Source organism: Scleropages formosus, chromosome 25, assembly GCF_900964775.1.
Source record: "Scleropages formosus chromosome 25, fSclFor1.1, whole genome shotgun sequence".
Classification (NCBI taxonomy): domain Eukaryota; kingdom Metazoa; phylum Chordata; class Actinopteri; order Osteoglossiformes; family Osteoglossidae; genus Scleropages; species Scleropages formosus.
The window spans coordinates 8653040-8680649 of record NC_041830.1 but is presented as its reverse complement, the minus strand read 5'-3'; the positions used below and the strand labels follow the sequence as shown (position 1 = coordinate 8680649).

Here is a 27610-nt window from a genome sequence, read left to right as displayed (position 1 = left end):
AGGTTTAGGCAGATGTCCACCAGATAAGTGAACCCTCAAAATAACGTGCAACTTTTGGGCAGTGCTGTGGAGTCAGAAGCAATTATTGGACCACTGGAGCCAGGAGTCGAAGGTTTTGTAAACCGACTCCACAGTCCTGAGTGGAAGAGGTTATTTTAAAGCCACGGATCGGGGGGACTCAATACAACTTTCCGAGCCTGGATATCCACAGGTCAAAGGTCAAAAAGTGTAGAGCAAATGCAATCAGACACTAGCAGACTATACACTTTCTACTATAGCTATCCTCAATGAATTAAATTACACTATGGCCAAAAAAGTTTTAAAACAGAAGAAATGGTTCTGAATTTGGTGTTTGTAGGCCATAGGCACTTTCACTCCAAAATGTGCAAAGTGGGGTCAATGGCAACGCAATTACATCAGTTGATACAGTGCATTTTAAAGTAATGTTAAACCATTGATTCATGGAGAAGCCAAAGGAGGAAGGAGAGAGAGAGGAGAAGAAGAAGAAAAAAAAAAAAAAAAAACACTCAAACACCAAGAAATTGAAGAAAATTACCTGACACTTTCATTCAACCTAAACACCGACCCAACACATGAATGTGGGTGTGTGTTCATGCGTTGGGTCGGCGTTTAGGCTGAATGAAAGTGGCGGGTAATTTTCACGTCCCCAAAAAAAAAAATTTAAAAAAAAAAACCCTACAAGAAATGAGCCTCTGCAAGAGGACATGTGCCGGAAGGTGGGCAAACAGCAGCCGGAGGAAGCACGTGGTTTTATCAACGCAAGCCAGCTGCGTCTGACTCCCATGAGGTGTTTTTGGTGAGGCCTTGGGTGGATGCACATGTATGCATCCTGTAAATGTGCCCATGGGTTGACAAGACTGCAACTATCAAAGCTTTAACCGCGAATTCCTCCACTCGGTACCTTGATCACCATAACTATGTTTACACTTGAGCTTCCAATCTACCAGTCTCAAGGCTGACACTGGAATATAGTTGTTTTGCTTTCTCACTAACAAACGGCAACACAGCAATTCTCAACGGTATTTCCATGGATACTGGATTTGCACGGTACTTAGATATTTTTTAGACATCTAACTTAAGCATTTTGTGGTCAATATTAACTAGGTATTAAATAAAGAATTTTTTCCCCTTGCCATTGAATAAATTAATTGTTCAGAACAATTACAGCTTCCCAGGTTATAGAATTCAAGCTTACCTTTACATTTATTCATTCAGCAGACGCTTAGAAATACAATTTGTACATTACATTAGGAGAAAGACAGTTGCAGACGTATGATTCTTAAGCAAACCCAGTTTGTTTCTTTCCACTTTATGCACCGATTTTCATCGCACGAGTAGGTGCACAAGACTAATCCTGATCACCTTCATTGATTTTTTTTAAAACGGGTACACAAAGAAGCTTATAGCTCTACAACAATGTGTATGTTGGGTGAGTAAGTGCTAAGGATAAAGTAGCATATACACACATTTATTAATTTAGCAGATGTTTTCTTCCAAAGCAATTTATGATGTTCATCTACCTACAATTATTTACCCATTTATGCAGCTGGGTAATTTCACTGGAAAAATTTAGGCTAAGTACCTTGAAAAAGGGTAGTACAGCTGGAGATGGGATTCAAACCTGTGACCTTTAGGTCTAAAGGCAGCAGCACTAACCACTACACTACCAGCTATATGCTACTGCAAAATTATGAGCTAGAATTACATCATCTGAGATCTGCTAAAGTACAATATTTTTTAAAAAAAAAAATTCAATGCCAGCTTAAATTCATAACTAGCAATATTTTACCGGTTTAAAAACGACAGGAATAAACGCGTTGAATCGCGTAGGTTCGTTGCGTGCGCACATCCAAAATAATGAAATACCCAGAGGGCCCATAAACGACAGCAGAATTAATAGAGTCTGCAAACATGACAACAAGGAGCCCGTTATTTCACCAGTTTGTTAGAAGGCCAGAGAAAACGCTGATCGGCGGACAAAGGCCATTTCCTCCGCCTAAACTCATTACGGAGGCCAGCAGCGCAAATTCGCGCGCGCTCCCCATCCTGGAAGCATAACTCAGAGCGAATTGCAAATTCAAAGTGAGAACAGGACAACTTTATGAGCGCTAATAAAAGAAGAGGGGGAAAAAAGGAAAGAAGGAAAAAAAAAGTACAGTCCTTGACTTGCGGTGACTCAGCGTCTAAACAGGGACACGGTGCCTTGCGCAGTAGGCGGTGAGAATGTGGGAAAGCAGCTCTCGCACCACGTCCAAAAACCTCGTCAAAGCGCCATCGAACGGAAGGTTCGCGGCGGAAACGAGGAGTCGCCCTCGGATTCGTGCGCGTTCGTCGGGGCGGGGCGACACATCTGCACGTACCGTGTGGTTTAAACCAGCTAGGGGTTTCCGCACATCGCGCTTCATTACTTGGCCATGCTGTAATCTTTTAGTCATTGTCTACAGTACGACCAAAACATTCAGCAGGAATGCAGCTCGGTGCGAAGGGTTCTAAAAAATGTCTGATGAAGGCTTTGTCATCGTGTGAATCGATAAAGGCTCTTTCCGAAAATGTAGCCCGGAGATTGAAGTACGTGCTACGGGACGCGGGGAGGAAGGGCGCCGATGGACGATGCGGGGGAAATTAACTGTACTTGTTGCTCAGGTCTCGCACCCCCAAACTCTTTCGTTTGATTAAGTTTCTTAAGTTTAGACGCGTAACGTCTAACGTCTATCAGGTCGCTCGGCGTCTGAACGGCTACTACGGATTCGATTCCGTAGCCCGTTCGCTGCTTTAAAAACCCTTTTGGTCGTTTTAATGTTGATGTTTAATTACTTGTACCGTAATTTTCTTGGGGACATACTCTGGTTTAAACTTTTTCTAGCTCTTTTGGGACAGTAACGATGTTAGAAACTCCGCCACGGACGGTCCCAAGCCCGGATGAGAAAGGAGGAGGGTTGGGCGTGGGGCTAGCTACCCCACAACGTAAAAAAACCGTGCCATCTACAGAAACGCCAGCAAGGAAACTTCATGACACCTCAGCTCTTAGGGACGTCTGGAGAGACCTTGTTGGCGGCCTATGCCCCAGGAGGGGTGGAAGGCATAAGAAGAAGAAGAACAGCGTTAGGAAAAAAAAAAAAGAAAACGTCAAATTCAATCTATGAGTTTTATTGAGACATATTCATGTACAAAAATGTGAATTTCTCATAAATATACCAATATAGCAGGGATCTCCTCTGTAGAAGAACGCTCGTAACACATGGCGCTCGCGGTTGCATTGACAGCGCTTTGGAAAACACTTTGCTTTTACTGGGGTGACCCACTCGGTCCATTGCTATATACATTCCGGAAGCTTCCGGGATTTCAAACGTTGGAGAACATTACGGTACGCTGCGGAATATCATGGAAATTCTTGAAACGCCGAGCGAACTGGCGCAACGCGTGACAGTACAATGCTTCGCGAGTACATGCAAATGACGTACTTGAGCGGCCATTAAAATCGCTGGAATATGATGAAATGCGGCAAATGAATAAGGGAGGAAGGAAGGCTTTGAAACGTATAAAACTGCTCACGGGCACCCTTGCGGAGGGCTTTTCGCGAACGCTCCGTCGTCGAGCGGAGCGGGCCGAGAGATCGCGGCCGAGGCCACGGAAGCGCCTCCGCCGCACCGACTGCGCGTCCGCCGCCGCTCGTGCCGCTCCGTTACACAATGCCTGCAGACTCGGGCGTTCTTTTTTTAAAAAGCGCAACGCAAACCGAGCAGGGCGGCGCCCGCAGCGGTGGAGCACCGCACGCTGTGGGAGGCTTGCTGCTCCGGTTTAGCGCTAGGCCGCCGGCATCCCAAACGAGCCTCGGGCTTTGTGGGAACGATTACCTAACAGACTTCCACACGCCCACAGGACAATCCTCATTCTCTTCTAAAGGCCATTCTCACACACACACACACACACACACACACACACACACACACACACACAAACTCCCCATAGTCCTGCCTAGGCTCAACCATACCAAAGAACCTAAAACATTCCAAAAACGCGTAGCAAAATCTGAGCCATTAGCCAAAAAACTGGTCAGAATTTCAAACATTTGTAAGGAACGCGCCACAATGAAACACACAATATATTTACATTTATTTGTTTACCAGATGCTTTTCTCCAAAGCGACTTCCAGTGAACTCCGTGTAGTGTTATCAGCCCACACACCTAAACGGCATGTCTTTGGACTGCGGGAGGAAACCAGAGCACCCGAAGACTTACACTGCTAGATACACTACTTACACTGGGTCACTCATCCCTACATCAGTGGAACACACACACACTCTCTCTCTCTGTCATTCACACACTATGGGTGAACCTGAACAGCATGTCTTTGGACTGTGTGAGGAAACCGGAGCACCCCGGAGGAAACCCACGCAGACACGGGGAGAACATGCAAACTCCACACAGACCGAGCGGGGATCGAACCCACATCCTCCCACACTACACAGGCACTGCGAGACAGCAGCGCTACTCACTGTGCCACCCAGTAGTTATATTATATTACATGACATCACAATACAATACAATATTATATTAAAGGTAGTTGCTGGTTTAAATATACTTTGCAGACAAATACGCGCACAGGGGTGGGAGTGCGCGGAGCGCGTTCTCGCTCGCGTCCCCGCAGAGCGGAGCGTGTGATCACGGGTGCAAAAGGAGAGCAGGAAGTAGCGAAGCAGGACCTCAGAACTCGTTTCGAAGCAAGACGTCACATGGCGTCGACCGACGCAGATAACCGTAAATCACCCATTAAAAACAAACGCACCTTAAAAGGAATTTGTTGGGAGTTTGTTTAGTTATTTATTCATTTAGTCAGCTCTTGTCAAAAGTCACAATTATTTGCCATTTTATACAGCTGGGTGATTTTTACTGGAGCAGTTAGGGTAAGTGCCTTGATCAAGGGTATTACAGCAGGCAGCCAATTTGGACCAGTTTAGTGGGGCCTCCCGGATTTAAGATTATTTCCTATGAGCTTTCAGGAATATATATTACTATTATTATCGAAAGAAGATGGTATCTATGTAGTGTCTATATTTAGATATTTATAAAGGAATCCGTCATCTGTTCCGCAAATTTAAAGTTTGCGTTTTTATTTCTTTGCATTCTACGGACAATATTGCAAATCCGTCATGTCTGTTTTGCTCGTGCTTGATCTTGGACCACATTTGATCAGTTTTATCTGGGAAAAGCCCCTCTGTCCTGTCACCCCCCCCCCCCATCCTTTTCTGTTCCTTATTTTTCAAAGCTGCAGGTGGCAGCTGTAGTACAGTTGGGTCAAATAGGTCCCATTGGCCCAAGCCTGGCCCTGACTACAGCAGGAGGTGGATTCGAACCGGGATTCTTTGAGCGCAAGGTGGCGGATGTAACGCCTCATATTTTAGAGTCCACGAGGAGATGCTGACTTACTGCGAACCCACCATCCGCTCCTCATGAGCATGTCACACTGGAAAGTTCAGCCTGGCTCTGGGAGAAAAGGGCAGGCCCTCAATGCGTCTTTGTGCAACGCGACACTTGAGACCTCGCCGTGGCCGGCGGCGGCCAAACGGGGCGGGCCGTAGCTCCGAACACCCCCCCCCCCCCCCCTTCGGCCTTCGCGGGGCCCCGGGCCCGATTTACACACCGGAGAGCTGCTCACGCTTGCATCAGCCGTGACCCGGACCACGAGCTGCTGCTTTGCCTTATGCAAACATGGCACACAAAAGGTCTTTTTTTAAAAATCGGCCTTCGTCAAGGTGGGTGGGTGCCAAGCGGCGCTGCATGAGAGGCGCTGTGCAAACACTCGCTGTACAGCTCTCTGAACACAGCTGCGAACCCAAAGTCTCATGCCCCCCCTTTATTAATTTTTAAAAAAAAAAAAAAAAACCAACCTCATAACATTAAACGGAGTTGGTGGGGGGACCTATGAATTGAGTCCAGCGAATTTACATACTGACAAATACAACCAAGGAGGTGTGAAGTTAGACAGGGTGGGAGGCTCGGACTAAGTCTCCGTGAAGATATTCAGAGGCGAGAAAGACACCGAGAACTACCTGCATCTGGACGCACTTTGTCGCAACTTTTACATTTATTCACTCAGCAGATGCTTTTCTCCAAAGTGATGTACAAAGATTATTAACGATTTAACTGGCACCTTTGAGGTGACTTACAGTACGATACATGGCACTGAAGTACCTTATTTATTCAATCAGCTGATGTTTTTCCCTCCAAACTGACTTACAATGTTAAGTACCTTCCAATGATTTACCCATTTATACAGCTGGGTAATTTTTATTCTATCAATTCAGGCCAAGTAACTTAATCAAGGTCACTATAGCAGGAGGGAGGATTTGAACCCGGGTTCTTGAAGTTCAAAGGCTCTAACCACTATACCACTTACTACCCCACAGATATGTAACACACGTTTGCAACACACTACAAGTGATTTTTAGAGCTACCGCTCCACCTGAGATGTGTCTTTCGACTGCGGGAGGAAACCAGAGCACTCTGATGAAGTCCACCCAGACAAAGGAAAAACACGCAAACGCCACGCAGGCCGAGTCGAACCTCCGTCCAGTCGCACGGTCCGGGCACCGAGACACCGGCGCCAGCCGCCGCACCACCTCGCAGAAGCTCCTGAGCGCGACTGTTTCCGACCAGACTAGTTTCAAAGGCCTCTTGCGTCACCGCGACTTGTCTCAGCTTGACGGAACGGGGGATAATCGCGAGGAACCGGCGGCGGGAGATCGGCTCGGCGTGAAAACAAGCAATGGCAAGGCATGCCATTTTTAAGGTACGTCATGCCACGCAGACTTCCTCCGAAACACCTTCCCCAGTTCAACGCCAGAACGTTGCACCCACATCGCCGAGGTCCTCCTCTCGTTCAGGACGCTTCCGGTGCTCCTCCGTACGCAGGGGTCCAACTTGGACAGCGCTACATTCTCGGTCGAACTTCTCTTCCAACCGTCATCTCGAACGAAGACATTTGACTTTGCCTCGTCCGCCTGCCAGGTAGCGTACGTAAACTACCCGAAGGCTCCCGTGTTTGCGTAACGGCCATTTACCCGAGACAATGGCACCATTGTGGCAGCGACTTCAATACTGGACTACCTGTTGGTCTCTGAGACGACACCGCGGCACCACGTCTCCCAACCAGCGGCCTCATTCGGGAGCCGAAACAAAAAAGTCGACACACTTTGCCGCGCCAAGAGCGTGCATATGAGTGAAACTGAACACGTATTCATTCAGAAGACACTTCTCGCATACGATCATTACTATTTATGCTTCTTGTGTTATACCACGGTGAACTCCCTACAATTATCCGCCCACCTACACACACATAAAAAATTTACGATACTTTATCTCCATGTTTTTTTTACCCTTTCATGCAGCAAGGTTATTTTTACTGTCAGTTCAGAGTAAATACCTCAGTCATGGGTACTACAGCAGGAAGTAATATCTTAACCTATGCCCTTCACGTCAAAAAACGGCAGCTCTAAGCACGACGCCGCCTGCTGACCTCAAAACAACCCAAGACACGCCCGCTATGGGCAATTTAGAGCGATGAAACCCCTTGAAACACACGTCTTTGGACTGCGGGGGGAAACCGAAGCACCTTGGAGGAGACTCCGCGCAGACCGAGCAGAGGATCGAACCCACATTGGGCCACACGGCCCATTCTTCTCAGCAGTCAAGCGCAGAAATCCTTGCGTCGCCGATGCCCTTGGAAACTGTGAATGAGCGGTCGATTCCATAAAACAGAAGTGTCAAACTTAACTGCGAGCGGTGCACATGCACACGCTATTCATGGCACCGCGTTTCCCACAAAGCAGGGTAATGAAATACAGCAGTAAACCGAATCCACGGGAACATTTGTTGCCGTCCTCTCTTTTATCGTTTCCATTTGCGTATCTCGTATCAAAATAATGGCGCTTATAAAATTCCAAATGGAAGAGTTTGGAACAAAAAAAAAAAAAAAAAAAAAAAAAAAAAAAACACCTACATACATCACTAGGAACTGTATTTATCAACAGCTGTGCAAAGTCTGCAAGAGTCTGATTATATTCCTTCTGTTGCCTATTTTGTACTCAAAGCCCTGGAGGGCAGCAGGTGGCGCGGTGGTTAGAGCCACCAACTCAAGACTTCAAGGATCCAGGTTCAAATCTCATCTTCTGAAGTAGTACCATTGATCAAAGCGCCTACGTTGAAGCGATACAGGAAAAATTACCCCGCAGCAGCAACGGGTAAATAAGCGGCGATCGAGATAGAGAAGCACCCCGACAATTTCAATCGGGAGGAGGGCTTCAAACTATCAAGTGCCCGGACGCCTCTCGTTTCGAGCCTTCGTGCCAGTCCTACAACAACCCGACCGCCTCTCATTAAAACTCGGTTCAGCGAGCCGACCTGTAATACAAAAGTAACGGCGCAAAGGGAAAACACAGCGGGGGCACCACCTATCAGGACCACCTGCTATGACCTCCGACCCCGTTCCCACCCATAAATACACCCACCCTCATCAAACACTCCATTTCACATCTAACCTTTACAAGATGTGGCAGCACCCTGACGATGCTTCCAACAAGAGAAGCGAAACGTTGGAACCAATGTCCCACGTGACGCCGTTTAATCCAGAAGAACAAAACCCCCAGTCCGTTGACACCAACCGCGGAAGCCTACGGATTTTGATATGGGTAAATAATTATAAGTAGCTCAACGTTCCAAGACACCGTGCAGAAAAGCGTCTGCGAAATTAAGAAACGCAAATTCCTGAGAGTTCGATGTTGCTTTAATTGCTTACCTGATGAGTCGCCCGACAAGAAATCCCAGGAGCCCTCGGAGACAGATGCGCAAGGGAACCCCCGTCTCCGAACTACGTTCCACTGAGCCACATCGGACTCCACCAACAACCAGCAACCTTCCAAACCATGGGGGGGGCAATCGGTCTTACAGTCTTACAATCTCTGGCCATACTTGCATACAAGACTAACATTTTCGTTTCTGCCGCCGCTGGTTCCCTGCCGATCGCTTCGAAGGTCCAGAGGAGGCAGACCACGAAACGGGCTTACGCACCGATACAGGAATGTTATGTCTGTGTCTGAAGCCCGGAGGGCAGTACATCTTCCCAAGGACTGCTGGGTACCTCCACTCGTGACTCAAAGTGGGTCATTTTGGGTTAAATCAACCGAACTCCGACGTGACCCTCTACCAGCCTTTCTTCACATAGAGACTGGAGTCGTCACCTTGTACCCTGCTCTTGTGCCACTGATCAAGGTACTGACCCTAAAATGATACAGTAAAAATTATCCTGCTTTCTAGAAAGTGAAATTATTATAAGTAGCTTAGCACTACGAGTCGCTTTAGAGAACGGCATACAGTTCATGAATAAATATTTAAAAATCAACATTAATTTACTCAGATGAGGTTCAAAGTACACACACACACACACACACACTGGCTGAAACCGCTTGTCCTGAGTGGGGTCGCGGAGAGCCGGAGCCTAACCCGGCAGCACAGGGCGTAAGGCCGGAGGGGGAGGGGACGCACCCAGGACGGGACGCCAGTCCATTGCAAGGCGCCCTAAGCGGGACTCGAACCCCAGACCCACCAGAGAGCAGGCCCTGGCCAAACCCGCTGCACCACAGCACCCCCCTTAAGGTTCAAAGTAATACCAAACAATACATTAATCTTTACTTATTAACAACTCGACACACATCAATATTTTCTCAACACACCATCATCATACATCAGGACCTTGGCGTGACCTAAGGCTGCACTCCATCACTGGATATTGACATTTACGAAAAGGAAAAATTGTTACACATATCCACAGTCCCGATCCACTCTCCGTGCCCTCGGTGCGCCGAGGGTAAAACGGTATCAAAACACATTTCCTTTTATTACAAACATTTCTGCTTTAACTTCAGGCCTCTTTTACACTTGCTGCTGACTTTGGATATACAGACAACATAAACAGTTTCAAAGATCAGTTTTACACATGCCAAAATACATCAGAGGCCGTTTAGTTTTGTGGAAAAGTATGTGCATAAATCTTAATTGTGAAGGAAACCAATATAAATATTTAAAATTGTTCATTCTCGCTCGTATTCTGCACGAAGCTGTTTTATTATAGTCACTGCGTTTTTTTTTTTTTAACCTGGTTGTTTTACTTCTCAACTCGTTCAAACATATCGAGTGACATTTTGTGCCGTGTCCTCATCTTAAATTACTCCTTCCGCAAACACGGCATTATGGATCACGGAAGGCGGTCGGGCTCGTTCGGAAACCCCTCATGCGACGCGCTTCAGCTCACGGCACACGCGCAACACAGCAGCGTAGAGCGCGTAGCGTATGCGAGAAACGTGCAGCGACAGTCCGCCACCCTCTCTCTGTTAGATGAGGAACAAGCTGACCTTTAAAAGTGCAACAACGGAGGCATGTTTCGGGCTCAAGACTCGAGTAGATTTTATTTATTTATTTTTTTTTTTTATATATATATATATTACAATTATGTATTTGTTACTCACAGAGATGCAAAGACATATCACGTCACTCAAGACAGAAGCCATCCTTAACGTCATCATCTTCTACCGAACCCCTGGAATTACAGTATCTCAAAGTAAACATACGGGGCAGCGGGTACCGCAGCGGTCGGCGAAGCCACCTTTGGACTCAGGACGCAGGTTCGAATCCCACCGCTTGCATTGACGTGGTCAAAATATAACAAAGTAGGTTATCAGCGAGCTCCTTTTTTTTTTTTTTTCCTCCTCCCTTTCCCCGCTTACATTTATTGATTTTCTCCAAAGTGTAAAACACTGAGACAGAGGGATGCTCGACGGACTCACGGCACGGGACGGGCTCTTGCAGCCCCAACCCTACTGACGCTGTGTTCCGACAAAGGCGCGACCACACACAGCTCTGTGGGTTTGCAACACAAACGCATGTTGCAGCATTGTGCAACGCTGGGTGAGGGGAGGACGAGCCGGCGATTCAATAAAACGTACACCTTCCTACCACTCGTGTCACGCGCACACGCACACGCACGGAGCCTCAAAATAAGCACGAGGGCATTAACCGGTAATGCGTGTCACTTTAATAGAGCTAAAAGGGGAAGGATATTCCCTCCGGCACTTGGCTTACTTTCAAACAAGCAGGAAGTTCACAACTAAAACCGAGAGACACGTTATCTACTAGAAGAATCTTTTTTTTTTTTTTTTTTTCTTTTTTTTTTTTCCATGAAGTCATCGGCGGCCCGGGTACTATACATTCATCACGAGAGGCAGCCATTTCACTACGAGAATAAAACACAGTTTTACACCGCAAAAAAAAAAGCAACACGCTTTATTCTCGTTAAGCCGCACCAGTGAGAATCCTGCAGAAATGCACACAGGGCTCAAACTCGAGAAGCGAGAAGCTGAAGCAGAAGCGTTCAGCGATCATCTCGCAGGGGGAGCTGCGTATCTCGACGAAACAAAATTATTATAATAAACCCGGCTTGAGCTCCTATGATACCTACTATGCTGATGCCGGGAGACGCACATCATGAGTACTAACTAACCCAGCGTCCTACACAGGCAGAACCTGAAAGACCACAAGTAGGCGGCTGAGGCTGTCAAAGGTGAATGAGGCTATACTGCTGGACCCATTCTTAGCACGGCCTTAGAGCTCTTCTGGGGATATGAGCAACCTCCAAAAGTGAAATACCAGATCCTTTTTGAGGGGAGGGAAATAAAATAATTCCCCCCCCCCGCAGCAGGACAGAACTGGGAGACAAAAAAAAAAATAGAGATATAATCACCGCTAGGAATATGCAAATAATTCACACAATGAACTCAACACATCGGAGCAACGGAGCATTTTGGAACTTTTTTTTTTTTTTGGCTGGAGAAATCCTCATGGAGACCTTCCAAAAAGTACTTTCGCAGGTACTGTCGGGACTCTTACCGACTAAAACCCCAGCATGTATTTTTCTCCAAGAGTTGATCTGGTTATGTACTATTATCCAAATCTTGTTTTGCCAGACTGTCTGTAATTTAAGTCACTTACATGATTTGCATAAATTCTGTTTGTGCTCCCCACCCTGTCCCAAATTAATTTGAACACACAGTACGCAAAGCCTAGATATGAAATGGATTTATTCTGCTGCTTTTGACACGATGAGCGGATGCATATCATTTAATCAAAAAGGGAAATATGTTACATGTCACACTCGTGTTAAAACGCCCATGTGCGGTTTGCAGGTGTGTTAATGTGTCACATTAGGAAAAACTCGCCACCATATTATTTGCATTGAGTACAGGCTGCACAAACTCGCACCTCACATTTTATTATACCGATAGTTTTAACCCCCTGAGGCTGAGACCACTCTTACTAGAAGTAGTGCTGGAGTAAAGTGAGGGAAAAGTATCCGGAGAGGAAAAAAAAAAAAAAATTACAGTGTTTACGGTTGCAACAGTATTGTTGCAATTTTTGCAAATCATCTGTTCCAAAACCACAACAGTAATATAATTCCTAGTGACATTATCATTGATCTTCTGCACGACGCCTTACATTCATGCAGGTGTACTGATCGCATGTGTATAAAACATCACACAGCAAAGAGAGAAACTGATCTGAGAGAAGCTCCAGTACTGGGGGACACAACACACAAGACAGCAGGTGACATGTGGAGCAGCACACACTGGGGACCTTGTCCCTCTGGGTCATTTACCGCTGTAATACTCCAATTGTTCTCACAATGCACTCAGTTACACATTTACAGTATTTCACTGTCTTCTTTGGGTGCTGATGGAGCTGCTGTCCTTTGTGTTGTCAGTTCAAAGTGCCAGTGATAAAGAGCACCCCCACCCCCCAAAAAAAACACACACACACAATAGGTGATGAGCTTCTACAGTGTACAGATCAGCTACAATGAGGGCATCAAAGGCAAGAAATGTAATGTCATTGAACCAAAGTTGATTTTTCTTCAGCGTAACCAAGGCGGCGGATTCCCAGTGGACGGGACGCCGCATCGACCCCTTGCTATGACGCAATGAACCAACCAATCAATCGATCAATCAATGAACACAGCGGCGCGCGCACATGGGCAGGCGCTCATTGATAAAGTAAGCAACGACCGATTGAGAAATTTGGATCAAGAGTCACCCCCCGGAACACTGTACAGGGTTTTAATACAAACACAGTGCAGATTGTAGTTGAAACGGGACTCGAACAAGTAACGCGTGTGTTTTGTTTTATTCTCTGAGTGTTCAGAATAATTTTTTTTTTTTTTTTTTTTTACACGGACAGAGTACTGGGGAGAAAAATAGTCTTATCCTAAGATCAGAAAGTTCAAGTTGCTCATGCAACTTCCTCGGGTTTGCAGCGCAGCAGAGGATGTAACAGCTGCGGGGACAGAGAGAGAGAGAGAGAGAGAGAGAGACAGAGAGAGAGTGTGACACGGACGGACACATTGTGACTTTTACCTGCGCGCGAACAAACAACAATGACAAAAAAAAAAAAAACAAATAGCAGCGGCGGCGGCTGCCGAACTGACTCACCGTTCGCTCCGTACTTCTCCACGTTAGTTCTGACCTGCTCGGGTGTCAGTCCATTGTTTTCGTTCACGTCGAAGAACTTGAGAACTTCATCCGCGCCCTTGGTGTGCGCGCTTTCCATCGTGGACGCGGATTAGAGCGGGGACGCGACTCGCATCAACCTGCACGGAAGGTGACTGTCAGTAGGGGCTGCGGCGCGGAGGTGGATCCGATCGGGACTGAGGGGGGACCAGCTGGCCCTGTATCAGCGGGGGGACAGACACACTCGCCGCCGCCGCCACCTCACCTCACCTCAGGCTCACCTCACTTCGCTTCTCTCACACACGCCGCACCGCACGGCGCAGCAGAGCCCGGCCGTCTGAGCGAGAAGGTGTGTTTCCCTGCGAAGACCCGCCTCCCTCTCTCTCTCTCTCTCTCTCTCTCTCTCGCGCGCTCTCACACACACACAAACGCGGAGAGTGTGTGTGTGTGTGTGTGTGCGCGCACGTGTCCGAGCGCTTGTCTCGCCCTCCTATTGGCTCGCGCCGCGTGCGATGCGCGCGGAGGTGCGAGAGACGCCCACCTTGCAGCGTCCGCGACCTGTAACATCTTATTTCATTTCGAATCGAAACACGAAGCGCGCTATCGCACACCCCCGGCCCTCGCGTTTCAAGGGCGACTGCGAGTGTGTATATGTGTGTGTGTGTGTGTGCGCGCGCGCGCGCGCGATCTACGGTAATGTGCTGCGGAGCGCGGTGGACGTGTCTCGCTCATGTCACGACAGACAGACACAGAGAGAGAGTTGGGAGGAGGACACACAGAGTTGTGTTTTTTCAAATAATATTTCTTATCGTTCCTCCTCGCTGTACACTTTTCATATTTGCAAATCAAATGTTGCATATATGATATCGCGATCGGGTGTGCAGGACTTCCGCAAAAGGCGCCCGTTCAAACTGTACCCCACACACACACACACACACACACACACACACACAGAGACTGCTCTGCGATACCCCGACAATAGACTTGCGAGCGGAGTGTGTTATTTCACCCACGTTCGTACTCTTCTAAAACTGTGCGTGTGTGTGTGCGCGCGTGCGTGCGCGCGCAGGATAGCACAGGCGACGTCTGTCGCGTGTCAAACTAGGCTGCAACATGTTGCACAAATAAATATGAAAATGTATCCCGGCGTGTACAAAGTGTAGCGCACTCCTCTAAGAAACTCCTAAATGAAGCTCGTATAAATCACGTACAGTACATACCATACGTAAATATCTTCCATCAGGCAGTTTTGGGTTCGAATCCCACCTCGAAACAGCACCCTTGACTCAACTGACCAGGTACTTACGTTGAATTAATACACTCAGCATTACTCAGCGGTACAAATGGTAGATCAGTGTGAAATTAACTGTGTAAGTCACCCCGACAAAGGCTTCAGCTAAATAAATAATCAGATATTAAAAATCAAATGCCTATGCTCAGACATTGCAGGGCATGATTTTAAAGACATAACATTGTAAAGGAATTGCTGCACTTCACTCTCTTACAGTTTTGCTCTGTCTGACTAATGAACAGCAGAGAAATGGTTTTGTGTTCAAATATTTCACTTTTTATATTTATCAGACACTTTTCTCCAAAGCTTCTTCAACTTCTAATGAACTCTGTGTAGTGTTACTACCAGCCCACACACCTTATTCACCATGGTGACTTACACTGCTAGATACACTACTTACAATGGGTCATTCATCCACACATCAGTAGAACACACACTCTCTTCACTCACACACTATGGGGGAACCTGAACAGCATGTCTTTGGAGTGTGGGAGGAAACCAGAGCACCCAAAGACTTACACTACTAGATACACTACTTACAATGGGTCACTCATCCATACATCAGTGGAACACACACACTCTCTGGTGGAACCTGAATGGTATGTCTTTGGGAGGAAACCCCCACAGACACGAGGAGAACATACAAACTCCACACAGACAGAGTGGGGACTGAACCCATGGATTGAACCCATCTCCTCTTGCACCACCCAGGTGCCATGAGACAGCAGTGCTACTCGCTGTGCCACCATGCTGCCCACTTTTTATTAGTTTTATTTTGGTACTTTCCCTGAACTAAAGGTCAGTGGACCATCACATTTAATTCAACACTGCTCTTAAGACCTTGATCATTTTTTGCACTCAAGACAGGCAAATCCCTGCATTAGAGGTGTGTTTTTTTTTTTTTTTTACCCATGTTAGCCCCTGGGGCTCACCTGTTAGACTATCTTTACTTCAGCCTTCAGTTTTCATGCCATGAGTAATAAAGACTCTGGTTGTCTTCATGTGCATGAGGGGTTATGACCATTTTCAGTTTAGGCCATGTATTTTCTTTCCTTAGTTTACCTGAGGTCAGAGGTCATCTGAGGTCAGTATGGTAACTGCATGTTTGTGACGCCCTTGTCGATCCCCACCCCCCACATACAAAAGAAGGTCTTGCAAATTTCTACAGCAACTGTGTCCACCACTACAGTAGCCAATATAAGAGGGATATCTCTGCTTACAGAATTTGTTTTTCAGGGCCAAATTTTGTGTGTTGTAGAGCTTTGCATCAATTTGCATTTTCTGTAGAGTTTATCAGAATTTGCACTTTGTGCTTGGGTACCTATACACAAGTCAAGGGGAAAATGTTTGAAAAAAGAAGCAGACACATGATGTTATCTCTTTCCAAAACTTTATTCCAGGGCGGTAGAAGGGTCAGTAGGAAAGATGAAAATTTTTCAGTTGTGCACTTTAGTGAAAACAAAGGGTCTGTGCTAAGAGATGATTCTCTGGAGTCCACCACGCTGAGATAAGATCTTTGTGTTGCGTTTCCTCTCCGAGTGCAACCAATCTCTGCGTTGCTCCTTCAGCAGAGGGGAGTTTGCTTGTCCTCCCTATGTCTGTGTCAATGCGGAGGCCCAAGTTTTCCTCCCGCATACTAAAATTTAGGTGCTCACATGAACTGGATTGATGGCTGGCAGGTCACAGCTTACTGCCCTACAAGAAAGTACAGCTTCAGAGATTTAACAAGACTCAGTCTCCTAACACATTAAGGTATATTATTGCAATTTACCCTGGAGCTAAGAAGACATTTCTCTTCAGTTGCTCTAGCTGCATGTTATAAATTATTTAAAAGCTGCACCAACTCCTACATACAAGCTGGTAGTCGACACAGACACACGTGAAGACAGCAGGCAGGCGGCAAGTGAACAAACTAGCGCTGATGTGGATCGAATGTCCAGCAGCGAAACCCTCGCCTTTTTTAGTCTCGTGACTCTGATTTCCAGCTGCGTTCGTTGGTCTCCGTTCTCTGATGCTAGATCACTTGTAATTACTTTTCTCCCTGGAGTCGTTAAACATGCAAATACCCGACTGTAAGGTGTTGGTAGCTCAGTGATATGCTCTAAGCCCATATTTGCAAAGTTCCAAGGAACAAGATTTTTGGCTGTACTTTTATTTTTATAGGTGGGAATGGCAGCGTGGTAAAACGACTGGGTTTTTTGTATGCATGCTATAAAGTTTTTACCATCCTTCAGCTGATGGGTATCATTGTTAGACTCAGGTGGTTATAGTCCATTGAAAGGTTCAAATTTATGTAATCAGTTTAAACGACGTCTTTCACCGGGTGACATTTCAGGTTGACCGAGTCCTTTTCCTTTTACAAATGAACCAAAATTCATGACCAGGCACTGTGCCTTTAGCCATCTTTGTTTTTGTTAAATTATAGCGTTCTTTGCACCTCCTTCACCGGCAGCGGCTTGGAAATAAAAGACATGGCACTTCACCTTCCGATGAGCACAAGCCCACACCATAAAACATATCCCGATTCTCCATTTATGAATATCATTACCTTTCAGTCTGGTAGAATGAACAATTTTGTTTTAAATGGCTCATTTTCATCGCTATTTCAGCAGAAACATTTATGCGATCACCATATAACATTTCTACATATTTATGAGTGCTGAGATTGGAGGTGCGGTGCGAGTCGGAGCCTCTCCGAACAGCAGCAAAGACGAAACAGGAGTTATGCATCTAGGCTCTAACATGTCATTCCTCCAGTGAGATATACTGTACACAGAGTAAGTGTTTCTCTACCCACTGTCACTACCAGTGTCTCTCCTGCAGTTGTGTCCTACAAACCGTAGCCTTTCCGGAGTCGTGTCCAATGGTATCATTGGAGAGTCCCGGGCAGTGATTTGGAGTCTTTGCGCGTGACTGCTTCGCTGTATGGACTTGAAATCACTAAGTTTTGCCTCTTTTCGTTCTTTATTTCTCCCTAATTGTCCCCGTATGCCTCATGTGGGGGATGCTGGGTGCGATTGCATGGGGACTCGTGTTTTCTGAGGCTTGCCAGTGACGTCGGCCGTGTGGGAAGCGCGGAGCGGGGAGGTGTGTCATCGCTGTGACTCAGAGCTCCACGGCTACCTGTCGGGGTTGAGCTGGGGTGGCCGGAGAGAGTGCCGCATGTTCTCCAGGGGCCCCTCTGTGCCAGTGCCTCCTGGCGGGCTTCGCAACCCAACAACCGCCCACCCACCCTAACCCACCGACTACCGTGAGGGGCCTGTAGGCCACTCAGCCCTCCCACCACCTCACACCTCCTGACCATGGGCATCCAAAGCAAAAGCAACATCAGATGCTCTCGCCAAATCGGTCGGGGAAAAACGCTGCCTGTCCGTCCCGATATGGCACGGCCACGTTTGATAGAACTCATTTCGCTTTGCTGTGTTTGGAATCCCGCAGCTGCGGTCACCGATGATGACTTTTCTGCTTCCAAAGTCCTCCCTGTCCGGCGCTAAGCGAATCCCAATGAGCCCTTTAAGATGGCAAGAGCACAATCTGTATTCCGATTTTGTGCCTTTCCATTTATCTAAACTCGGGGCAGCGAGGGCAAGAATCACACAAAGAGAGAAAAACCATTTCTGCAGGTTAATGTGAGCTGTCGGCCTATCGATGGACTCAGATTTACAGCTCAGGGTCTATTTGTAAAAGGGGCCCCGCTTTGTCATTCTTCAGCTTAAATTCATGGGGCTCTAAAGTGGTTACTGCAGCCCACCTCTGAGAGCAGTATTGGTGCCCCCAAAGACTGCTGGGTAAAGTCCAATTCTGAGCTACAGTATCCGTGCCCAAGGAGCAATACATTTTACTTTCATTTCCTTGATGATTTTCCCCAAGGTGACTTAACATGTTAAGTCCCATACGGTGATTTATTCTTTTATATGGCAAGGTGTTTTTTGCTAGATAAGTCAGAGTGTAAGTACCTTTCTCATGGGTATTATCGCAGGGGATGGGATTCAAACCCAGGGCCTTTGAAAGCAAGGTGGTAGCTCTTACCACTGTGGCACCTGCTGCCCAAACTGTTACATTTTTTATTATCATTTATTATATTTTTCCCATTCCCACTACTGGACATTGTCTGGGATAATTCAGGTTAAGCAATTCAGGTTTCAAATATACAGCAGCCTGCAGAAGGCTAGGGATTTGAACCTGCAGTGCTCATGGGATATTTACCATACTTCCTGCTGCTCAGAGAAGGGAATGCAGAGTGAGCTCTTTACAAGGACTGCCTTCCAATTAGGTCACCTGTGTGATGGCATTACGCTTAAAAGTCACTAAGATAGGTAGATCTCAGTAACTCCACCGCCTGGTGCTCTACTGTGAACACAGATACATTTACCATGTTTCCATTCTTCTAATTTGAAATAGTGTGATTATCGCACCTCTTTTTCCATTAAGAGACACCAAGGAGGTTCCGTGTTTTTGTGCTTGGCCCGTTTCTTTTGCTCAGCTGCTAAATATAGCAACGCAAGGCTGCGATGCAGCTCTCCTGCAGGTCTGAGCGGAACTCCTTCTCCCCCCCAAGCTTGGACTCCCTAATCTCATGCCAGGCACGTCGGAGGGCCCTCAACCGGTGCGATGTCTGGCGGTACTTAATAAAAGGAGCACGGGGTCACCCATGACTAACCCACTTATCCCTCATCCTTCCCAGTCCTTCCTACAGTCCTTCTACAGCCGCTTTCCAGTACCCAGATGGTCAAAATCGGAAAATCCTTATCATGTTTAACGCTTTACATCTGCAGGTAATCCACACACTGGCTGACATGAGTTAATTAAGGGGTGTCCGAGGTGCGGTCTGGCAAGAACATTTGGTCCATAACTAGTACACAGTACACGGCTAGTATAGATAATATACATTCTACTCATTTACAGCACAGGACTGATAGTTTTCAGTTTAGAAATGTGAGGTTTAGCGTGTTACTGTGATTTTTACACGCGGGGCCCTCGAACCTGATCGCTATAATGATCGTGCCCAAAAAAAAAAGGTCGGACGCCCCTGGTTTAGAAGCAGAATACTCATTGTTATGTTAACTAAATGTCCTTGGTTTTTCAGCTGTGGCCCAGCCGGAGGTGGCTTACAGTCTAAACCGGCAAGGGCCTTCAGGAGGAGGGTTCCTTCAGCGCGAGTCCGCGTTATTTACGTGGCTCTTCTCACCGTCTCCGTCGTTAAACAAATTCGCGCACGGCGTGAGGCTGGCAGTTGAGTTTTGGAGGCGATGATCCAAAGTTAGTGACATCAGGTGTTACCGTAAGATGACGACAGGTGTAGAAATCAGGAGCGGTGCTTCGGACTCTCCGGCGAAAGTGCAGGCGCTGTGTTCGACCTCAGCGTCTGTTTGAGCATGTGAACCAGTCTTCCTGGGGGGTATTTTCCATAAACTCTCCTTGACAATCTTCTATTTGCATTTTGGTTTGGTTGTTCCCTTCATTTGCATTATGAAAATGGAGAAACAGCACCAGGAGCTGAGGTGCCTATGGCGTATTTTGGTACGCAGGGCTGCCGCTGAGGTCATCGCTGAGTAAGGTGAGGTCGGAGGATCCCTGTGGGGCTGCTCCAAAGATAAGAGGGGAGAGGCAATGGCTCATTCTTTGCTCTAATTATTTTTTCTGAACGCGCTTAAGGAACCGTAACGGCGGCTGTCGTTGACTCCTCATTACGGCGTCTTTGAGCAGATGACGGCGGCAGCCGGCAGCAGCTGTACCTGCGAGGTGCTTCTCCCCTCCGGATCTCCTTGAAGCCCCCCCCATCCCCCATCCCGTCCTCATGTCTGACAGTCTGAACAGCGCCAGCCGCAGTCATTTCACAGACGGCTGCCCAGAGATGGCAGTTTCTCGCTGACAGTCTGAGCGGAGGAGCCCGGCATCTTCAGAACCGGGAGCCTGCGTTGGCGATGCAGTGGTGGGTGGCAGTGGAGGTGGTGGTTCTGGAACGGGGGTTGGGGGGGAGGTTGGGGTCATTTTGATTGCACCGGTGCTGCGACACCATCCTGACAACCCCATCGCGAGACACACACACACACACACACACACACACATCGCCATCACCGCTAGTGCCAATGAAGGAGCTGATGCAGTGCCATTGATGACGGCCCCCATTCTGATTGGCTGGCGATTATGTCACCGAGTTTCATAATGAGCAGAGCAAAGCGCCAACCTAAACGAAGCCTGCGAGGTCAGGGGGCTTCAGTTCACTCCATTAGTTCACCGTACGTCTCCTAAGGAGACTTTAATCTCCGAATGCCGTTTTAAGCATGATCTCCTCTCACAAGCTTCCAAAAGCTGACACCAAAACAACATGCAGCAGCCCACCAGCACGCCCTTCCTTATTGGGTAATCAAATTTCGGCGGGTGAGTCACCGTGGCGCACATTCCTGTCTCAGCCTGTCAATCACCCATTAATGGAATCAGACGCTGCATAAAAAGGCAATTACAGTGCCGGAGAGATGTTATCTTTTAAATGGCAACAAATTCAAATATGACATGAGTGACATTTCTGACAGACTTTGGGGACGTGTGAGTCTACGGAGAGATCAGGCGAATCGCACAGCGATCAGACGGACAGTCCTCCGCAGGGGTAGCGGGCTAAAGGGAACACACGACCCATTTTGGGGGAACTGGGCAAATTACCATGAGAGCAACAAACCACACACTTACTAATGTGACAGAGGGTTTCGGGACGAAGGGACCGGTGCATTAGCATGTGCGCTGCGTTTACTGTGCTGCATTCATACCACGGTATACCTGTTCCACGCCTCCACCATCTGATGAGAAGTAGCACGTGGGAGGAAAACTGGCTTGGCGTTTCGAACAGTGCAATTTGGCATTGCTGCAGAAGCAGTCATGGTCGAGTCCAGTCCCGCTCTCACAGCTTGTGCAGGAGAAGGTTTCTGAAATGCATTATATGTCTTGAGTCTCCACATAAAGAAAGCATTAAAAACATGCAAAAAAAAAAAAAAAAGCAACTTTCGAAGATGCCAGCATGAAATGAGACCTGAGACCTTTCAATGGTTCAGCTAATACTGTGGTACACATCCAAAACTCTTACCGTCATTCTTAAATGGTGATCATTACATAAGACGCCATACGGCACAGATAGCCGATTAGCAGAGTTCGTGTGCTATTCGGAAGTTAAAGATGTCCTGGCAATGGAACCAGTGCAGTAATATTTTACATTTACACATAACAGATAGTTTTCTCGAATGCGGCTTGCAACATTTTACATGTTTATACGTTTATTTAATTAGCAGACGCTTTTCTCCAAAGCGACTTCCAACGAACTCTATGTAGTGTTATCAGCCCACACACCTTATTCACCGTGGTGACTTACACTCCTAGATACACTACTTACACTGGGTCACTCATCCATACATCAGGGGAGCACACACACTCTCTCTGTCACTCACACACTCTGGGTGAAACCTGAAGAGCATGACTTTGGAGTGTGGGAGGAAACCAGAGCACCTGGAGGAAACCCACACAGATACGGGGAGAACGTGCAAACTCCACACAGACTAAGGGGGGTCAAACCCATCTCTTCTCGCACCACCCAGGTACTACTCGCTGTGCCACCGTGCCACCCAGCTGGGTCATTTTTGCTACAGCAGCTTGGAATACATATCATGCAGAAGGGCACTACAGCAGGAGGTAGGATTCAAACCTAGGTCCTCTGAGCCCAAAGAAAGCAGTTCTAACCACTACACCACCTGTTGTTTTCCAGATCCACAGCCTAGAGAAAGCTGCTTATGGGGCTTATTAACAGACCTGCCTTGGTATTCTCCTTTATCCTTGAATAAATTTGGTCAAAATTAAGATTTCAGACTATACTGAAGAGACCATGTTTCCATTGACTGAATATACACTGAAATTACGCAATGGAGGTAAACAAGGAAAGATCGGTACTATTTCCCCTAAAGTTCAAAACAATCCTGCTTGACAGGGCCCTTCTTATCACTTTAACTTGTGGATTTCACCTCCCAAATAAAAACTGCGCACTTATTATAGCTGGAGTTCATAGAGTGGTATGCGGTGTATTATTAGATGGAAACATTTTATACGAATGAGAATGCAGACATTCCAAGTACCAGGGCTTCTTCAGTAAGCATTGCTGTATATTTATGTGTAGAAATATGAATGAAAAATCAACACAACATGGAGTTTTGTCTCTTTAAAGTCACCATCTACAATGTAACTGGAAAACAGTTTTCCAGACACTGCCAGCTCAGAGAGAACATTTTTGCAGTCAGCGCTGAGAATATGCTCCTAAAGTGCCAAACAAGGTCATTTTAACAGTATATTTTATTATGCAGTTGAAAATACAAATACAAGTATGGTAGCATAAACTTTTATTGAACGATTTTTTTTAATGGAAGTCACAAATTAGATGAGGGCCTGCTGTGTGGTGGGTCTGGGGTTCGAGTCCCGCTTGGGGTGCCTTGTGATGGACTGGTGTCCCATCCTGGGTGTGTCCCCTACACCTCCAACCTAGGCTCCAGTTCGCCGTGACCCCACTGAGGAGAAGGGGTTGTAGACGGTGGGTGGGTGTGTGTGTGTGTGTGTGTGTGTGTAGACAAATTAGATGAAGGAGAAGGCTGTGGGTCTTCTATGACCATCAGCTCCTTGAACATTTACATTTATTTATTTAGCAGACGCTTTTCTCCAAAGCAACTTCCGATGAACCTTATGTAGTGTTACCAGCCCACACACCTTATTCACCGCGGTGACTTACACTGCTAGATACACTACTTACACTGGGTCACTCATCCGTACATCAGTGGAACACACACATTATGGGTGAACCTGAACAGCATGTCTTTGGACTGTGGGAGGAAACACACAGAAATGGGAGAACCTGCAAACTCCACACAGACTGTGCGGGGATCGAACCCACGTCCTTTCACACCACCCAGGTGCCGTGAGACAGCAGCGCTACTCGCTGTGTGTTTTCTCCCATGAAGCAGTTCTCAACAGCAGGATGTCATTTCAAGAGCACCTCGCGTTGCCTTAGAGCTCCGTTCATAGTCCGGGTCGTTATGTATGAAATAGTCCATGACTTGCATGATCGCAGTGATGCTGCAGAAATTTTTCTCACTGGTATTTCCTCTTCTGCCTCAGGGGCTGTGGATTCATTCTGGGACTGTTGCTCCTGCTAACTCTCCAAGTTCATCATTGCTAAGAATTTCTCCATGAGACTACAGCAATTCCTGAAAATCATCCTCATTAATCCCCTCCAGTCCAGCTTTACTGACCATTTGGCAGTATTTTGGATGACCAAAGCAATGAACTATTTGCAAACGTACACAGCAGATAACCGTGTTCATAATGTTATGGCAAATAACGCTGTAACGAAAAGCACGAAGCTGGCCGGCGGTAAGCAGGGTAATACTGTTATGAGGTGTAGCTATAGATACTTCTACTGAATTTGTTAATTGAAAATGTAGATTTCAATGCAGTTAGCTGATCAGTAGCAACATGTCTCTTTCCTTAAAGTTTCAGGTCAAGATCAACATGTCTTCCTCTACCTGTACTCTGCAAAACAAAATGAAAGGCAAGTAGAAAGCAACAGTATGCAAGTAAAATGACCATGGAACAACCTCCCTCTCTCACTCAGAACTGCTGAATCTGCCTACATTTAAAAACGGTCTTAAAACTCACCTTTTCCAGACTCACTTCGCTCATGATCTCAACTTCATGTAAGCTGTAAATGTTCATGCACTATAACTTTGAGATGACGCCCGAATAACCCGTTATGCAACTGCTCCTGTAATGTAACGTAAATGTTTACATGTATCTCAAAAAAACAAAAAATTACTAGGAAGGTGATTAAGTTTTATGCAGCTACTTGTGTGATGAACATTGATTCATATGGTGGAAAGAAACTAACTGTACTTAAGAATCACACGTCAGCAACTATGTCTCTCTCTCCTAATGTAATGAGCACATTGTATTTTCTATGAGATGTGTGTTACTTTGAAGAAAAGCGTCCGTTAAATGAATAAATGTAAAAGAGGTACCTTTGACAGCCAAGCTTGGGCTTAGCAGGCAACGAATGTGGAGAAGGACTCGAACTGAAGTCCATTCTGGAAGATGACCCCTTCTTCTTGATTACCGCATGGAAAGCATGAGCTCCAACCTGTTTTTCCTCTTTGTCTGGCTTTTGAGAGCCTGGGTAAAGAACGGAAGACATGGGATGTACTTAATCCCTCAGAAGAGTCATTTTGTACTCTCACAGGCTAGAATAATCAGCCACATAACTGTCACTGTCAAGTATGTTTGCTTCTCGTAGTGAACCGAAATGGATACGAGTCACATTTAAAGGTTGGATAGTTGTTTGCTGGTGGTGTATGAAAGGTGTATGGAACTCATCATTGCAAGCGAATGAACATCTCCTTGACGCAATACCCAAGGTGCTTGGTAAAGTATTTCCATTCTGAGAGGAATACGTCTTACGTGGTAGGTTTCTTACCATACCTCTAAGACGTACTGTGTCAGCAAGTTGAAGTTAGCTAAACCAAAGCTCCGACCTGCCTGCCAGTCAGTCAACACCCTCTATCTCCCACACGTGTTCAGAAATGTTGGAATGCAAAGAATGATGCTTCTTTTGATAAGCTCCATACCCTCATAGAGTCACAATCACCTCCAGTGAAAAATATTGACACCTAATTAACTCCAACAAAGTTTGACCCAGAATGACAACACCAAGGGCCATTCGGATGCAGCTGGTTATTTCCTATTTGTTACTGAAAAAGCATTCATTTCACTTTATCAATGGCCATGTATAATTCACTAAAAACTGGGGCAGGAGATAATGCAGGTGTGTTCTTTCAGTACTCTTGGAAATGGCAATGCAAAAATGTCAAATAAATGTCAATCCAAAAGGCAACAATAAAGCTGGTATAGGCAAACTGTTTTTTTGTTTTTTTTTTTTAAATGTGAGTAAGAGTACATATGTACACACACACATACACGTATATATAGATATACACACACAAGATATGTGGTAAACAATCTGCGATAACATTTATATGATAAACATCTGTTGCTGGCTGATACAAGTGCTTCCAGACAAGACCTCCTCAGAAGAGATGTTCTATATGCTCGACCTTTATCACGCGAAACGTTCATTTGGTTTTTAATCACCAAAAAAAGGATTTTTTCCACCCACCAGATATTGTTGCATTGACCATGTATGTCTGGGAGTCCAGCACACGGATGGTCTCATTTTGGCCAAAATAAGCCTGAATGGCAAACAAGTTGGACTAGCCTGACGAAGCTCAGATGGCTTGGTCATGGAGAACATAGAGTCTTGAGAGAGATCCACAGTTTTGTCTTAGGAGCCAGTCTGGACCAAGCGGGGCCACATTTTGAGGAAAACCCCATCCAGGATTCTTGACATTCTACTTTCCTATGTTTTGATGCACTCCTGTTTTTTTTTGTTTTTTTGATTTTTAATGGACTCCCAACACAGTTGCGATGACATCTCCAACAGGAAGGCTTTAACAAGGGACAGATGGCTGTGTTTGCCGCGCCGCGTCACCTCCTCTTCAACCGCCCTGTCGGCATAGTAACCCGCAAGAAGAGCAACTGCAGCTTAATGACGTTAATTATGACTGAAGCGACACTTTGGGTGGACCACATGGAAACAAGAACACTAACGTAAACAAGGAAGCAGATCGTACACTTCCTTGATTTAAATGCCTCTTGTATGAAAACTCTGTTTTTCAAGCACGTATTGACAGAAGGAGGGAATTCGCAGTGTTTTCATTTGTTTTCCACGTTGCGCATTCGGAGCACCCAGAGGCACTATCTGTAATTGCTGCTTTCACATATTTCAACATCCCTGAAGTTTCCACTGCTTTTTTCAGCCCTTCCTCTTCATGTCAAAGTTTCATTCAACTTCTGGCCCAGCCAGCTCAGCTGTAAATAGTTACCAAACAATAGAATTATATTTCATCTCAATATATTTCACATCCTTATGGCTCTGATGTGTTGGAATGCGCTCCATCTGTACATCAGAACTGCTGAATCCCTTTCAAAATTCAAGAAGGGTTTCGAAACACCTATCGGATCTGGTTCTGGATCTGTTCCATGAACTTGCATTGCATTACCTGTCACGATCACCTTTGTATTTCCTATCAATTCTATATACATCTACTTCTTCATCCGTACAACTCTGATAATTTTTAAAGTCAATTTATGCACTGGGTTATGAGTTCCCTGATGTCCATGTGTGATGGATCCGCTCACGTATGCATGATGCCAGTTTGCTTGCTACAAGGGGTTAAAGAAGCGAATAATGGAAAGGGGGAGACAGGGGAAGGAAACTAGTGGAAGGAAGGGCCACATCTTCCGTCTCATCACCTTCCCTCGGGTGTTGCTAAAGATGCACCGCTGGACAGGGGTCAAGCTTCCTGTCCAAGTCTCCACAATCCAACTTCGCAACAGGATAATTTCCAGTTATGGTGTTGTCAACAGGGAAACACAGAAAAGTTAACTGAAAATCAAACCTTCCTCCTGAAAAGCCAGTGACCTTAGAACACCTCCTTTGTCCCATAAGGGCAAGTACATGAATCTCCAGAGGTGGTCCAGAAGAAAATCTTTTTTCTATTTCTTCTGACATGTTTGTCCTGATTAATTATGGAATTAATAGGTTTATTATCATGACAGTTCCATTTCTTCAAGATCGATCCATAAAAATTTTCCTTCTTGAGGTAGGTGT

At 46.2% G+C, this 27610-nt stretch overlaps 1 protein-coding gene across 3 annotated transcripts in view; it reads right to left on the bottom strand.

Moving 5' to 3' along the window:
* Positions 1 to 13932, bottom strand: part of atp2a3 (ATPase sarcoplasmic/endoplasmic reticulum Ca2+ transporting 3) — a 68684-nt gene extending 54752 nt beyond the window's left edge. The window contains exons 1-2 of one of the 3 annotated variants that reach the window (XM_029249018.1): positions 13853 to 13932; positions 13554 to 13711 (exon numbers count right to left, since the gene is read on the bottom strand). In XM_029249018.1, the coding sequence (XP_029104851.1) occupies positions 13554 to 13671 (118 nt within the window). In that variant the 5' untranslated portion in view covers positions 13672 to 13711; positions 13853 to 13932. Of the gene's footprint in view, positions 1 to 13553 lie in introns of all 3 variants that reach the window. The other 2 variants (XM_029249019.1, XM_029249020.1) reach the window with 2 other exon arrangements.
* Positions 13933 to 27610: the final 13678 nt, after the last annotated feature.